Raw genomic sequence first — 15,910 nt, forward strand, 5'->3', positions numbered from 1 at the left:
CCCCGGAAAATTGAAATTCCGGTGGAGAGGACCATATGTGATTACAAGTGTGTCACCATATGGATACGTAGAGCTCCAGGATAATGATTCTAAATAAAAGTTCATTGTTAATGGACAGAGAGTCAAACATTATCTTGAAAGCAATTTTGAGCAAGAATGCTCAAAACTGAGACTTAACTAAAGCTCAGTAATAGTCCAGCTAAAGACAACAAAGAAGCGCTTGCTGGGAGGCAACCCAGCCATTTACAAAGCTTATTTGTTAATTAATTAATTTTTACAAGTATATGTCAAGTATCTTCAAGGTAAAATAGCAACTGCTTAAGTTCACAGAGTTACAGAAGGAATCAGAGGATAAAACAGCAAAAAAGGAAGCTCACTGGTGCGAAAAAGCCAGTAAAAGCTGTTTTGGGCGTTGAACGCCCAAAAGAAGCACCTACTGGGCATTCAACGCCAGTAAGGATAGCCATTTGGGCGTTAAACGCCAGAAAGGAGCATCTTCTGGGCGTTGAACGCCAGAAAGAAGCACCTTCTGGGTGTTCAACGCCAGAAAGAAGTAACAGCTGGGCGTTGAACGCCCAGGAGAAGCTGCACATGGGCGTTAAACGCCCAAAACATGCAGCGTTTGGGCGTTTAACGCCAGGATGATAGGGAGGAGGTAAATTCGTTTTTACTTCACAAAATTTTTAATTTTCTATATTTCAAATCATGATTTCTTGCATAAACATGTTACAAACTCCCATCCTTTAATTCCAAAAATTTTAATCCTAATTTTTAAAATCCCTTTTTCAAAAATATCAAATGTATCTTAATCCATAAACACAAATCTTTTTCCAATCCAATCCAACTCTTTTTCAAATATTTTTCAACTCATCATATCTTTTGAATTTCGAAATTGCCTCTCCCTCTATTCCTCTCCTTTCCTTTCTTTTGCTTGAGGACAAGTAAACCTCTAAGTTTGGTGTGATTTGCCATGATCACTGAGCTAAAACTCGTCAAGATCATGGCACCTAAGGGAACAGGAAGAGCAAGGATGTGACTTGAAGGAACTGAAGCGTCAGAAATTATCTCTTGAAGGATCAAGCACCCCATAGACTAGAGGAACACCCACTTCCCAAAATAAAGGTTGTTGAGTCCTAATCTTTGCCTCAACTCTGTGATAACTGTTCTTATTATGAATTTACCTTAGAAGTTATATATTAGTAGTAGTAATTAGTATCTCTATTTTGATTTTATCTCCAATTAAGCTATAATTTATTTTTCTCATCATCATCAAACATGAATAAAATAGTAGATTTTTAGAATAAAGAGGCAATATTTTTCGAGTTCTTAATAAGGAAAATTCTAATTATTTATATGTGGTGGCAATACTTTTTGTCTTCTGAATGAATGCCTGAACAGTGCATATTTTTTATATTGAATTTTATGAATGTTAAAATTGTTGGCTCCTGAAAGAATGATGAACAAGAGAAATGTTATTGATGATCTGAAAAATCATGAAATTATTTCTTGAAGCAAGAAAAAGCAGTGAAAAACAAGCTTGCGAAAAAAAAAGAAAAGTCAGTAATTTGTGGGAAAAAAAAAGCAAAAGAGGTAGAAAAAGCCAATAGCCCTTTAAACCAAAAGGCAAGGGTGAAAAGGATCCAAGGCTTTGAGCATCAATGGATAGGAGGGTCCAAAGAAATAAATCCAGGCCTAAGCGGCTAAATCAAGCTGTCCCTAACCATGTGCTTGTGGCATGCAGGTCCAAGTGAAAAGCTTGAGACTAAGTGGTTAAAGTCGTGATCCAAAGCAAAAGAGTGTGCTTAAGAACTCTGGACACCTCTAATTGGGGACTCTAGCAAAGCTAAGTCACAATCTAAAAAGGTTCACCCAGTTATGTGTCTGTGGCATTTATGTATCCGGTGGTAATACTGGAAAACAAAGTGCTTAGGGTCACGGCCAAGACTCATAAAGTAGCTATGTTCAAGAGTCAACATACTAAACTAGGAGAGTCAATAATACTATCTGAATTCTGAGTTCCTATGGATGCCAATCATTCTGAATTTCAAAGGATAAAGTGAGATGCCAAAACTGTTTGGAAGCAAAAAGCTACTAGCCTCGCTCATCTAATTAGAATCTGAGCTTCACTTAAAACTCTGAGATCTTATTGTTTTTTGATTTCTTTTTATCCTCTTTTATTTATCTAGTTGCTTGGGGACAAGAAACAGTTTAAGTTTGGTGTTGTGATGAGCGGATATTTTATACGCTTTTTGGGGGTAATTTCATGTAGATTTTAGTATGTTTTAGTTAGTTTTTAGTATAATTTTATTAGTTTTTAGGCAAAATTTATATTTCTGGACTTTACTATGATTTTTTGTGTTTTTCTATAATTTTAGGTATTTTCTGGCTAAAATTGAGGGAGCTGAGCAAAAATCTGATTTAGGCTGAAAAAGGACTGCTGATGCTGTTAGATTCTGACCTCCCTGCATTCGGAATGAATTTTTTGGAGCTACAGGAGTCCAATTGGCGCGATCTTAATTGGGTTGGAAAGTAGACATCCAGGGCTTTCCAGCAATATATAATAGTCCATACTTTGCGCGAAGATAGACGACGTAAACTGGCGTTCAACGTCAGTTCCATGTTGCAGTCTGGCGTCCAGCGCCAGAAACAGGTTACAAGTTGGAGTTCAACGCCAAAAACACGTTACAACCTGGCGTTCAACTCCAAAAACAGCCCAGGCACATGAGAAGCTTAAGTCTCAGCCCCAGCACACACCAAGTGGGCCCCAGAAGTGGATTTCTGCACCAATTATCCTAGTTTACTCATTTTCTGTAAACCTAGGTTACTAGTTTAGTATTTAAACAACTTTTAGAGACTTATTTTGTATCTCATGACATTTTTAGATCTGAAATTTGTACCTTTTGGCAGCATGAGTCTCTAAACCCCATTGTTGGGGGTGAGGAGCTCTACAGCATCTCGATGAATTAATGCAATTATTTCTGTTTTTCCATTCAAACATGCGTGTTCCTATCTAAGATGTTCATTCGCGCTTAACCATGGAGAAGGTGGTGATCCGTGACACTCATCACCTTCCTCAATCCATGAACGTGTGTCTGACAACCACCTCCGTTCTACATCAGATTGAATGCGTATATCTTAGATTCCTTAATCAGAATCTTCGTGGTATAAGCTAGAATTGATGGCGGTATTTATGAGAATCCGGAAAGTCTAAACTTTGTCTGTGGTATTCTGAGTAGGATTCTGGGATTGGATGACTGTGACGAGCTTCAAACTTGCGAGTGTTGGGCGTGATGACAAACGCAAAAGAATCAATGGATTCTATTCCGACATGATCGAGAACCAACAGCTGATTAGCCGTGCTGTGACAGAGAATTTGGACCATTTTCACTGAGAGGATGGGATGTAGCCATTGACAATGGCGACATCCTACATAGAGCTTTCCATGGAAGGAACTTTGCACTTTTGCATGAGAAGAATATTATGTTACAGGAATTCAGAAGACAAAGCATCTCCAAAACTCCAACATATTCTCTATTATTGCACAACAAGTAATTATTTCACGCTCTTTTATTTTTTTAGTAATTCAAACTGATAATTATAATTGATCTCCTGACTAAGAATAGTAAAATAAACATAGCTTGCTTCAAACCAACAATCTCCTTGGGATTCGACCCTTACTCACGTAAGGTATTACTTGGACGACCCAGTGCACTTGCTGGTTAGTTATGCGGATTACAAAAGTGTGATTGCAATTTCATGCACCAACGACGAGGGACACTCTAAGGGTTTCAGACTTGTCAGGTTGGCTGGATAACCGACATATGAGCCTCATCAGCCATAGGACATGCATACATCATGTGCATTCTGTTTGTTTTGTCTGTTATGCATTACTTGGGATTGCCTAATTGAATATATAATATGCTAATTGTTATATTTGCTACATGCACTACCTGTTTTCTACTTGTGCTTAAAATTATTTGATTGTTTGTCTATGCTAAATCATTGGTGATGGAGGAACGGAGGAAAGGTGGATCAGTTTGGTGTTATAGTTAAGTTTAAGTAGATAAGTTTAGAATTCCGTAGAATACCTACCCTTTTTATGGCTTCTGTTTAGAATTAAGCTTTATAACTGAGTGTTGGCGTTTTAGGATTGCCTCTGGCATTTTCAGGACCTTATATATTTCCAGATGCAGGTCGAGAGGCTCCTCACTAGGCATCTGGATTCCTGAAGCGGAGTAGTCTATGGGTTCTCTTGATTATTAGTTTATCTATATATGTACTTAGCTACTTAGCTTTCTCTCCAAGAAACTTGATTATTTTGTCCCTCATAGAGGTTAAAGGAGAGCTAAGGTTTTATTTCTATATTTTGGGTATTACGGGATACTTGTATATGTATGTATATGTTCTCTGGCCAACCTTGGCTTCGCAGGCTGAGTCAAGAGCTAGTTATGTTGTATTCCTGGCTATCTATCCACTCTTTCGCTTATTCATATCTATGTTCTTTAGGTTTCTTAGCACGCAAGTTATTCCATTTCCTGAGTGTTACGCTTTATATTTTGCGATTTTGTTTTACCCGTCTTTCAAGACTCCTAGTATATGATATTTTTCTGCTATTATATGTATATATTTTATTTTAGAGGTTCGTAACACCACACTACCTCTGTTCTATGACTTAAGTGTAAAGCTCTATGTAGTAGGGTGTTACATTATGGTATTAGAGCAGTTCGTTCCTATAGAGCTTGAGGGACGGACTGACTATGCTTCTGGGCATCTATACATGCTATTTGGAATGTTCATGAGCATGCATTTGGAACTTTGAAATACTGGACTTGAGATATTGAGACTGATCACCTTGATATCACTTGTTTGGTGTGAACAGGAACCAAATGACGTCTCGTGGGTACGGTCGTGTGTGTAATCGAGGTCAGGGATGGAGAGGTAATGAGGCAATGGTGGACGAAATTGTGATCACTATTCTTTAAGTTATACTCATTGTAAAATTATGGAATTTAAGAAATTGGCACGAGTGGACACAACTCCGTTCAACTAGCCAGCAAGTGTACTGGGTCGTCCAAGTAATAAACCTTACGTGAGTAAGGGTCGATCCCACAGAGATTGTTGGTATGAAGCAAGCTATGGTCACCTTGTAAATCTCAGTTAGGCAGATTAAACTGGTTTATGGGTTTTCGAAAATAGAAATAAGAAAATAAATAATAAAAGGGATAGAATACTTATGCAGATTCATTGGTAGGAATTTCAGATAAGCATATGGAGATACTGTATGGCTCAAGGATGCCTGCTCTCCTACTGCTTCAACTCAATCCTTCTTACTCCTTTCCATGGCAAGCTGTGTATAGGGGTTCACCATCAGCGGTGGCTACTTTCAATCCTCTCGGGAAAATGGTCCTCTGCGGTTGTCACTCGCATGGCTAATCGTCTGGAGGCATCACCCATGGTTGATGGCTACATCCCATCCTCGCAGTGAAAACTACGCTCACGCACTCTGTCACAACACGGCTAATCACTGGTTGGTTCCCGCTCCTACTGGAATAGAATCCCTTGATTCTTTTGCGTTTGTCACTAACGCCCAGCACTTGCGAGTCTGAAGCACGTCACAGTCATTCATTACCGGAATCCTACTCGGAATACCACAGACAAGGTTAGACTTTCCGGATTCCCAGGATCCTACTCGGAATACCACAGACAAGGTGAGACTTTCCGGATCCTCATAAATGCCGCCATCTATCTAGCTTATACCACGAAGATTCTGTTGGGGAATCTAAGAGATACACATTCAAGCTCTGTTGCATGTAGAACGGAAGTGGTTGTCAATCACGCGCGTTCATAAATGAGAATGATAATGAGGGTCATATAATCATCACATTCATCATGTTCTTGGGTACGAATGAATATCTTGGAATAAGAATAAGAGAGAATTGAATAAAAGAAAATAGAATTGCATTAATACTCGAGGTACAGCAGAGCTCCACACCCTTAATCTATGGTGTGCAGAAACTCCACCGTTGAAAATACATAAGTAAAAGGTCCAGGCATGGCCGAATGGCCAGCCCCCATGTGGTCACAAGACCGAATGATCAATGACTAAAACCAAGATGTCAAATACATTAGTTAAATGTTCTATTTATAATAAACTAGCTCTTAGGGTTTACATGAGTAAGTAATTGATGCATAAATCCACTTCCGGGGCCCACTTGGTGTATGCTTGGGCTGAGCTTGATCAATCCACGAGCTGAGGCTTCTCTTGGAGTTGAACTCCGAGTTATGACGTGTTTTGGGCGTTCAACTCCGGATCATGACGTTTTTCTGGCGTTTAACTCCAGACAGCAGCATGTACTTGGCATTCAACGCCAAGTTACGTCATCAATTTCCGAATAAAGTATGGACTATTATATATTTCTGGAAAGCTCTGGATGTCTACTTTCCAAAGCCGTTGAGAGAGCGCCATTTGGAGTTCTGTAGCTCCAGAAAATCTATTTCGAGTGCAGGGAGGTCAGATTCCAACAGCATCAGCAGTCCTTTTGTCAGCCTTTTTCAGAGTTTTGCTCAAGTCCCTCAATTTCAGCCAGAAATAACCTAAAATCATAGAAAAACACACAAACTCATAGTAAAGTCCAGAAATGTGAATTTAACATAAAAACTAATGAAAACATCCCTAAAAGTAGCTTGAACTTACTAAAAACTACCTAAAAACAATGCCAAAAAGCGTATAAATTATCCGCTCATCACATCACCAAACTTAAATTGTTGCTTGTCTCCAAGCAACTGAAAGTCAAATAGGATAAAAAGAAGAGAACATACTATAAATTCAGAAATATCAATGAATATTAATTATAATTAGATGAACGGGACTTGTAGCTTTTTGCTTCTGAACAGTTTTGGCATCTCACTTTTTCCTTTGAAGTTCAGAATGATTGGCTTCTCTAGGAACTTAGAATTTCGGATAGTGTTATTGACTTTCCTAGTTAAGCATGTTGATTCTTGAACATAGCTACTTATGAGTCTTGGCCGTGGCCCTAAGCACTTTGTTTTCCAGTATTACCACCGGATACATAAATGCCACAGACACATAACTGGGTGAACCTTTTCTGATTGTGACTCAGCTTTGCTAGAGTCCCCAGTTAGTGGTGTCCAGAGCTCTTAAGCACACTCTTTTGCCTTGGATCACGACTTTAACCATTCAGTCTCAAGCTTTTCACTTGGACCTTCATGACACAAGCACATGGTTAGGGACAGCTTGATTTAGCCGCTTAGACCTGGATTTTATTTCCTTGGGCCCTCCAATCCATTAATGCTCAAAGCCTTGGATCCTTTTTACTCTTACCTAGGGCTCATGGCTTTTTCTGCTTGCTTTTTTTTTTTCTAAAATTTTTGCCATTTTTTTTTCACAAGCTTTTGCTTTTTCACTGCTTTTTCTTGCTTCAAGAGTCAATTTCATGATTTTTTTTCAGATCATCAATAACATTTCTCTTTGTTCATCATTCTTTCAAGAGCCAACAATTTTAACACTCATAAACAACAATATCAAAAGACATATGCACTGTTCAATCATTCATTCAGAAAACAAAAAGTATTGTCACCACATCAATATAATTAAATTAAATCCAAGGATAAATTCGAAATTTATGTACTTCTTGTTCTTTTGAATTAAAATATTTTTCTTTTAAGAGAGGTGAAGGAGTAATGGATTTTATTCATAGCTTTAAGGCATGGTTACATACTAATGATCATGAAATAAAGACACAAAACATAGATAAACACAATACTTAAAAACCGAAAACAGAAAGAAATAAAGAACAAGGAATGAATCCACCTTTAGTGGCGTCTTCTTCTTGAAGGACCAATGATGTTCTTCAACTCTTCTATGTCCCTTCCTTGCCTTTGTTGCTCCTCCCTCATTGCTCTTTGATCTTCTCTTATTTCTTGGAGAATGATGGAGTGCTCATGATGTTCCACCCTTAATTGTTCCACATTATGGCTTAAATCTTCTAAGGAGGTGTTGAGTTGCTCCCAATAGTTGTTGGGAGGAAAGTGCATTCCTTGAGGCATCTCAGGAATTTGTTGATGATGAGCTTCCTCATGCACTTCTTGAGGGCCGTGAGAAGCTTCTCTTGCTTGCTCCATCTTCTTCTTGGTGATGGGCTTGTCTTCTTCAATGGAGACATCTCCTTCTATGATAACTCCAGCTGAGTAACATAGATGGCATATAAGGTGAGGGAAGGCTAGCCGTGCCATAGGTGAGGACTTGTCGGCTATTTTGTAGAGTTCATTGGAGATGACCTCATGAACTTCTACTTCCTCTCCAATCATGATGCTATGAATCATGATGGCCCGATCCACAGTAACTTCAGATCGGTTGCTTGTAGGGATGATGGATCTTTGGATGAACTCCAACCATCCTCTAGCCACAGGCTTGAGGTCCAGTCTTCTTAGTTGGACTGGCTTGCCTTTGGAGTCTATTCTCCATTAGGCGCCTTCCACACAAATGTCCATAAGGACTTGGTCCAACCTTTGATCAAAGTTGACCCTTCTAGTGTAGGGGCGTTCATCACCTTGCATCATAGGCAAGTGGAATGCCAACCTTACATTTTCCGGACTGAAATCCAAGTATTTCCCCCTAACTATTGTGAGATAATTCTTTGGACTTGGGTTCATACCTTGGTCATTGTTCCTAGTGATCCATGCATTAGCATAGAACTCTTGAACCATTAAGATTCCAACTTGTTGCATGGGGTTGGTTAAGACTTCCCAACCTCTTCTTTGAACTTCATGTCGGATCTCCGGATACTTATTTTTCTTGAGCTTGAAAGGGACCTCAGGGATCACCTTCTTCTTTGCCACAACATCATAGAAGTGGTCTTGATGGCTTTTGGAGATGAATCTTTCCATCTCCCATGACTCGGAGGTGGAAGCTTTTGTCTTCCCTTTTCCTTTTCTAGAGGATACTCCGGCCTTAGGTGCCATTGATGGTAATGGAAAAACAAAAAGCTTATACTTTTACCACACCAAACTTAAAATTTGCTCGTCCTCGAGCAAGAAAGAAAAGAAGAGTGGAAGAAGAAGAAGAGAATATAGTAGAGAGGGGGAGAAGTAGGTTTGGCTATGTGGGAGAAGAGGGGGTTTGTGTTGTGTGAAAATGAAGAAGAAATGAATGGTATTTATAGGGAGAGGGAGGGTGGGAGTTCGGCCATTTGGGTGGGAATGGGTGGGAAATTGAATTTGAATTTTAAGGAGGTAGGTGGGGTTTATGGGGAAGAGTGGGTTGATGTGAATGGTGAATGGGGTAATTGGGAAGAGGAATTTAGGTGATTGGTGAAGGTTTTTGGGAAGAGTGAAATGAGATTTGGATTAGGAGAGTGTGATTAGGATTAAAAGGAGAGGTGGGAATATGGTAGGTGGGGATCCTGTGGGGTCCACAGATCCTGGGGTGAAAAGAAATACCATTCCTTCACCATATAGGCATGTAAAATGCCTTCATGCATCATTCTGGCGTTTAGACGCCCATTGATGCACGTTCTGGGCGTTCAACGCCCATGTAATGCATGTTTCTGGCGTTGAACGCCAGTTTCATGCTTGTTACTGGCGTTCAGCGCCAGTTTGTCCTCTCTGTGCACATTCCTGGCGTTTAACGCCAGGTTGCTGCTTGTTTCTAGCGTTCAGCGCCAGAATGGTGCTCTGTTCTGGCGTTAAACGCCAGCCTGGTGCATCTTACTGGCGTTGAACGCCAGTCTGCGCTACCTCCAGGGTGAACAATTTTTTTCTTCTGTTTTTGACTCTGTTTTTAATTTTTTTGATTTTTTTCGTGACTCCTCATGATCATGTACCTAATTAAACACAAAAATAACAAAGAAACAAAATAAAATAAAATTAGATAAATAAAATTGGGTTGCCTCCCAACAAGCGCTTCTTTAATGTCAATAGCTTGACAGTGGCTTGATGACTACGCATCATGTTATGTTTTTCTATTCTTTTTCATATAAAAATCAATTCATAATGCTTAATTATGGGAGTGTTTTGGTGATTAAATTGAATATTGCTTTGATTGCTTGAGTTAATAAATTTTGTAGGAAATTATGGAAAATGAAGCAATAAAAGCACTAATAGAGGAAGCACACTCCCAAGGTGGCAAAAAGTTGGAAACAAACTCAAAGAGAAGCAAAGAGGATTTGCAACCCTGACCTCTTCACACTCCAACAAGAATAACTCGAGCTACAAAGCTCCAAATGAAGTGATCTCAGTGTCATTAGAAAGTAGACTTCTAGAGCTTTCCAACCATATATAACACTTTATAGTTGACACTGATTTGAGGGGACAAATTGCTATTCGTTTAGCTTCACAATTTCAGCGTAAAACAAGTCCCTGCAGTTCGCCAGACTGACCTCTTCACCTTCAAAAGATCATAACTTGGGCTAGAGAAGTCCAATTGACATGCTTCCAGCGGCGTTGGAAAGCTGAGATCTAGGGCTTTCCAAAGATATATAATAGTCTATAGTGGACATTCAATTTGGAGACCCAAACAGACCAATACTTCAGCGTGTAAGGTTTTTCCAAACCTTCAAAAGCCCAAAATGCCACTTCAATGACACTCCACATTGGGCCACTTCCAAATACTCCAATCCCTTCATTTATTCTTCAATGTTTCAAGCTTCTATAAAGGGAGTTAAAAGTTCACAAGCCCAAGTCAAGCCACAAGTAACAATCAATCAAGGCCACAAGAATCATCTAGAAGTAATTAGGAAATTTGCATTTGATTGTAATTTCATTTGAATTTGTAATTTAGGTAGCTTATAAATAGGGCCTTAGATTCATCATTTGAGAGACACCATGGAGGGGTGGAGGTGACTCCACTCCCTTTTCACTCTCATTCTCTTCTCTTCTTCTATTTTCTTTCATTCACACTTTTGTAAATATTTTTGTTATGATGAGTTTCTAATTTCCAACATTTGGGAGAGAGAGCTCTATTGCAATTTAATGGGTTGATTTATTTTCATTCTTCATCTTCAATTCTTCTTTCATTGTTTCTTTAGAGAGAGTCTTTGTGCTTCAAAGATCTAATTACTATCGAGAGAGGGATTAGATCTATTCAAATTCTATGATGAACTTGAGAAAGGAGTCATAGAATTTAGTTTGAGGCTCTTCTCTCACAACTCTCTTGATTGATAATTCTTAGCTTGATATGTGAGATGTAATCACTTTGAATTGAAATCTTGAGGGTTGTGTGGCAATTAGAGACCATTCTTCATCTCTTCTCATGAGCAATTAGATCAAGAGATTGGCAATTGATCAAGTTAAGAGAAATCAAATCACCAAGAGATTGGGGTTTGATTACTTATGATTTGCCAAGAGATCAATGATTGAATGATTGAAGTGGAGATGAGAATTGTTGATCTTGAGAATGCAATATCTCTTGATCCCAATGTTAATTTCATTCTTAATTCTTGTTATTTACTTCTTGTCTTTAATTCTTGTCATTTAATTGTTCTCTTTAAATTCTTGTCATTTACTTATGCACATTTATGGCTTTCTTTACTTTGGCACATTTATGCCTTCCAAGTGTTTGTAGAAATACTTCACTTGGTTTTACTTTCTAGTCATTTACTTTCTTGCACTTTACTTTCTTGTACTTTCTATTCCTTGCAATTTACATTCTTGCACTTTAATTTTTGGCACTTTAATTTCTTGTCATTTACTTTCCTTGCACTTTATTGCTTTTATTTAATTTCAAGTCATTTACATTTCTTGTTGCTTATCACTCAAACATGAATCGTCTAACTAGAACAATTAATTAACTATTGCTTGCTTAATCCATTAATCCTCGTGGGATTGACCTCACTCTAAGTGAGTTTTATTACTTGATGCGACCCGGTATACTTGCCGGTAAATACGTGAACTTAATTTTTACGTATCAAGTTTTTGGCGCCGTTGCCGGGGATTGGAAAGATTGACAATGATTAAGTGAAAGGTGGTTTAGATTAAGCATTTTTTTTCTTATTTTTGCTAAGCCCACTAACTGTTTGATACTTTGTTTCACTAACCCCAATTTCACTCTAGTTCTAGAGTGTTTCACTTGTGATTTTGGTTTTGTTTGTGTATGTCAGGGGCTAGTAGACGTAATATTGAGGACGAGAGAACCCTCCGAAGGATAAGGAGAGCAGAAAGAGGAAAGGGAATAGTTGGTGAAGAGGAGTCAGAGGAAGAAGATCAAACCATGGAGGATGAGATGCCAAATCCTCCTGGAGGGGTCAACAATAATGGTGGACACGCTAGAAGGGTGTTATCTTCATATACTATCCCTGACCCAAGACATTGTGGGAGTAGTATAGCCACTCCAAATGTTCAGGCCAATAACTTTGAGTTAAAACCTCAGCTCATCACTTTGGTACAGAACAATTGCTCTTATGGAGGGGGACCTCTTGAAGACCCAAATCAACATCTATCTGTTTTTCTGAGGATATGCAATACAGTGAAGACAAATGGAGTGCATCCAGATGTTTACAAGTTGTTGCTATTCCCATTCTCTTTGAGGGATAAGGCCACTCAATGGCTAGAATCATTCCCCAAGGAAAGCCTCAATGATTGGAATGAGGTGATGAGCAAATTTCTAGCAAAGTTCTACCCACCTCAAAAGATCATCAAGTTGAAGACAGAGGTTCAAACTTTCAGGCAAATGGATGGGGAGTCGTTATATGAAGCCTGGGAAAGGTACAAGGCACTAATGAGAAGATGTCCCCCTGACATGTTTAGTGACTGGGTTAAGCTCCAGAACTTCTATGAAGGCTTAAACTTCGAAGCAAGGAAGGGACTAGACTACTCATCAGGAGGATCACTCAACATGATGAAAACTGCCGAGGAGGCCCAAGACCTCATTGAGATTGTGGCAAACAATCAATATTATTACTCATCAGAGAGGCAACACAATCCGCCCCCAAAGAAAGGTGTAATGGAACTTGAAGGTGTTGATGCTATCTTGGCACAAAACAAGTTAATGCACCAACAAATCCAACAACAAATGGAGACAATAACAAAGAGAATGGATGGTATGCAACTTGCATCAGTAAACACAACAAATCAACCATCACTTGAATGGAACCAAGGTGAAAGGATCACGGTTGAACAACCACAAGAACAAGTTCAATACATGCAGAACACTTCAAATTCTCAGGATGAATTTCATGGTGATACATACAATTCATCATGGAGAAATCATCCCAATCTAAAGTGGGGTGAAAACCATTGGCAAAAGAACAACAACCACAACCACAACCGTAACACAAATAACCAAAATCACCATGCCAACAACACTAACCAATATAGAAAAACACAAAACACATATCAACCACCCCATCACAATTCACAAACTCACCAAAATAACTTCTCTGCACCATCATCCAACTCACAAAATTTCCACACTAATCCACCCAACAACTTCCAACAACAATCAACCCCCATCATACCCCCAATTGATCATTATGAAACTAGAATCTCAAGTCTTGAAGCAACCTTGCAAGCACTTGCTCAAACCACTCAAGCCTTAGCTAAGGGACACAAGGAACATGAGGTCATCATGAAGAATATTGAGAGACAAGTGGGACAATTAGCCAAACAAGCTGAACGGCCAACCAATGTTCTTCCAAGTGATACGATACCCAACCCAAGAGACACAGAAAAAGCCATAAAATGGGAGGAGTGTAAAGCAATTACCCTAAGAAGTGGGAAGAAAGTGGAAACAGAAGCCATTACTCAGGAAGAGCACATCAAAGAAGGCTTAAAAGAAGAGGTGAAGGAACAAAAGCAGGAGCAAGAAACCTACACACAAAGTGAGAAATTAGCTAAGAAGGAGGCAGTGAAAGCATACCAACCAATGCTCCCATACCCTCAAAGGTTCAAAGAAGAGAACAAAGAGAAGCAATATTCCAAGTTCTTGGAAATATTCAAGACACTACACATCAACATCCCCTTCATTGAAGCACTTGAACAGATGCCCCTATATGCTAAGTTCATGAAGGAATTGGTGACAAAGAAAAGATCCTTGAAAGAGGGACAAACGGTTGTGATGACCAGGGAGTGTAGTGCCATCATCCAGAAAAAGTTGCCAAAGAAGATGAAAGACCCAGGGAGCTTTCACATCCCCTGCACAATAGGCAACATGATGATTGAGAGAGCATTTTGTGATCTTGGTGCAAGCATAAATCTGATGCCTCTGTCTTTGATGAGGAAGCTTCAGATTCATGAGTTGAAGCCTACAAAGATAGCCCTTCAAATGGCGGATAAATCTATTCAGCAAGCACTCGGGGTTGTAGAGAATGTATTAGTAAAGGTGGACAAATTTTTCCTCCCAGTTGACTTTGTCATCCTAGACATAGAGGAAGATGACAACACTCCCATTATTCTAGGGAGACCCTTTTTAGCCACTGCCAGGGCATTGATAGATGTCGAAAAAGGAGAATTAATGCTAAGGGTGCATGATGAGCATATAGTGTTCCATGTCTTCAAGAATTTGCAAGACTCCACCCAAGAGGAAGAGTGTATGAAGATTGATTCCATAGATCCAAACTTGAAAGAGGCACCTGATGAGGCACTTTCAAGCTCATGCTGGAAAGAAAATGAAGAGGTGGAGGTGCTACAACAAGCTCAAAGAATAGAGGAGAAGCTGCAATCAAAGTCAGCAGTTAAGATTCATAGCAAGGACAGTCCAAAAATTGAGATCCCAAAACCTGAACTATCTCCTGGAAAAGAAGAGAGTCCCAAGAAGAAAATGCCAAGAGGATGGAGAAACAAGAAAATCCCCACTGAAGACTTCTCACCAGGGGATAAAGTGATGCTAACTTACCAACCAAAAGAGACATCTCCACACTTTTCTGGATACTACACAGTGAACAAAATCCTCTCACTTGAACATGTGGAAATCATCAAGAATGATACTGGAAGGAAGCTCACGGTGAGAGGGGAAGGATTAAGGCACTATGATCATCATCCGCCCTAAAAAGGGACAAATGTCAAGCTAGTGACAATAAAAGAGCGCTTGTTGGGAGGCAACCCAACCAGAGGTAACCATCTTTTCATATCTAATTCAATAAAACTGTTAATTAGTTTCATCTAGATTGCAAGAAGCTAAGTTTGGTGTTGCACACCAAAACAATCTAAGGGAGAATGAAGGATTCTAAGTTTGGTGTTCCACCAAAATCCCATCATAAAACACATTCTCACTTTCTGCCATAAGGCTAGCTTCATGCATTTAGACGGACTAGTTAATTATCTTGCTGTTTTCTAGTTTTTAGTCTATTACCTTAGAAAAAGAAGAAAGAGTTTCACACATGGTTAATTTGATGCATTGGCAAGGTACTAAGTTTGGTGTTCCCACACCAAAGTAAGTTCAAAAAGCCCACAAATAAATCATGCAGACTAACCACTGTTTCTAAGTGCTTGGGGAACAAGCAACTTTTAATATCATTGTAGAATGTCATACAAGCCTTTGGAGGGATTAAGCATCATCAATCAAAGAAGCAAAAGATGAACATAAAGGCTAGCGATGATGATGATGAGAAGAAAAGCAAGTGAACTCCAACAGGTTGTATTGTTAAGTGATAGTTTACATCAAATGTTGCTGTGATTGAAAGTTGGATTGTATCCTTATTTGCCCTGTTTGTCTGCATCATATAATTTTTCTTTTTATCTTCCCGCCTGCCTTCATAGCATAGTCTTTCTTTATAACAAGCAAGATGCTTGATTATTCACAACATTCTTATCTTCAAAACTTGCTTGCACTCAATTTTCAAGTATGCATCACATGAAAGTTCTTTGAAAAGAAGGATTGAGGAATAAAATCAGTTTTTGAGGCAAGCAAAAGATTAAGAGAAGTGGTGGTTCTAGTAGTATGATCATGTATTGAGGT

General features: G+C 39.1%; 1 protein-coding gene across 1 annotated transcript; it reads left to right on the forward strand.

Annotated features, from left to right (window-relative positions):
• Positions 1–14,164: 14,164 nt before the first annotated feature.
• LOC130974856 (uncharacterized) lies at positions 14,165–15,001 on the forward strand. The gene is made up of 2 exons (XM_057899696.1): positions 14,165–14,759; positions 14,892–15,001. The coding sequence occupies exons 1-2, from the start codon at positions 14,165–14,167 to the stop codon at positions 14,999–15,001; spliced, it is 705 nt and encodes a 234-aa protein (XP_057755679.1).
• Positions 15,002–15,910: the final 909 nt, after the last annotated feature.

The sequence above is a fragment of the Arachis stenosperma genome, chromosome 4 (assembly GCF_014773155.1).
Source record: "Arachis stenosperma cultivar V10309 chromosome 4, arast.V10309.gnm1.PFL2, whole genome shotgun sequence".
In the NCBI taxonomy this organism is placed as follows: Eukaryota; Viridiplantae; Streptophyta; class Magnoliopsida; order Fabales; family Fabaceae; genus Arachis; species Arachis stenosperma.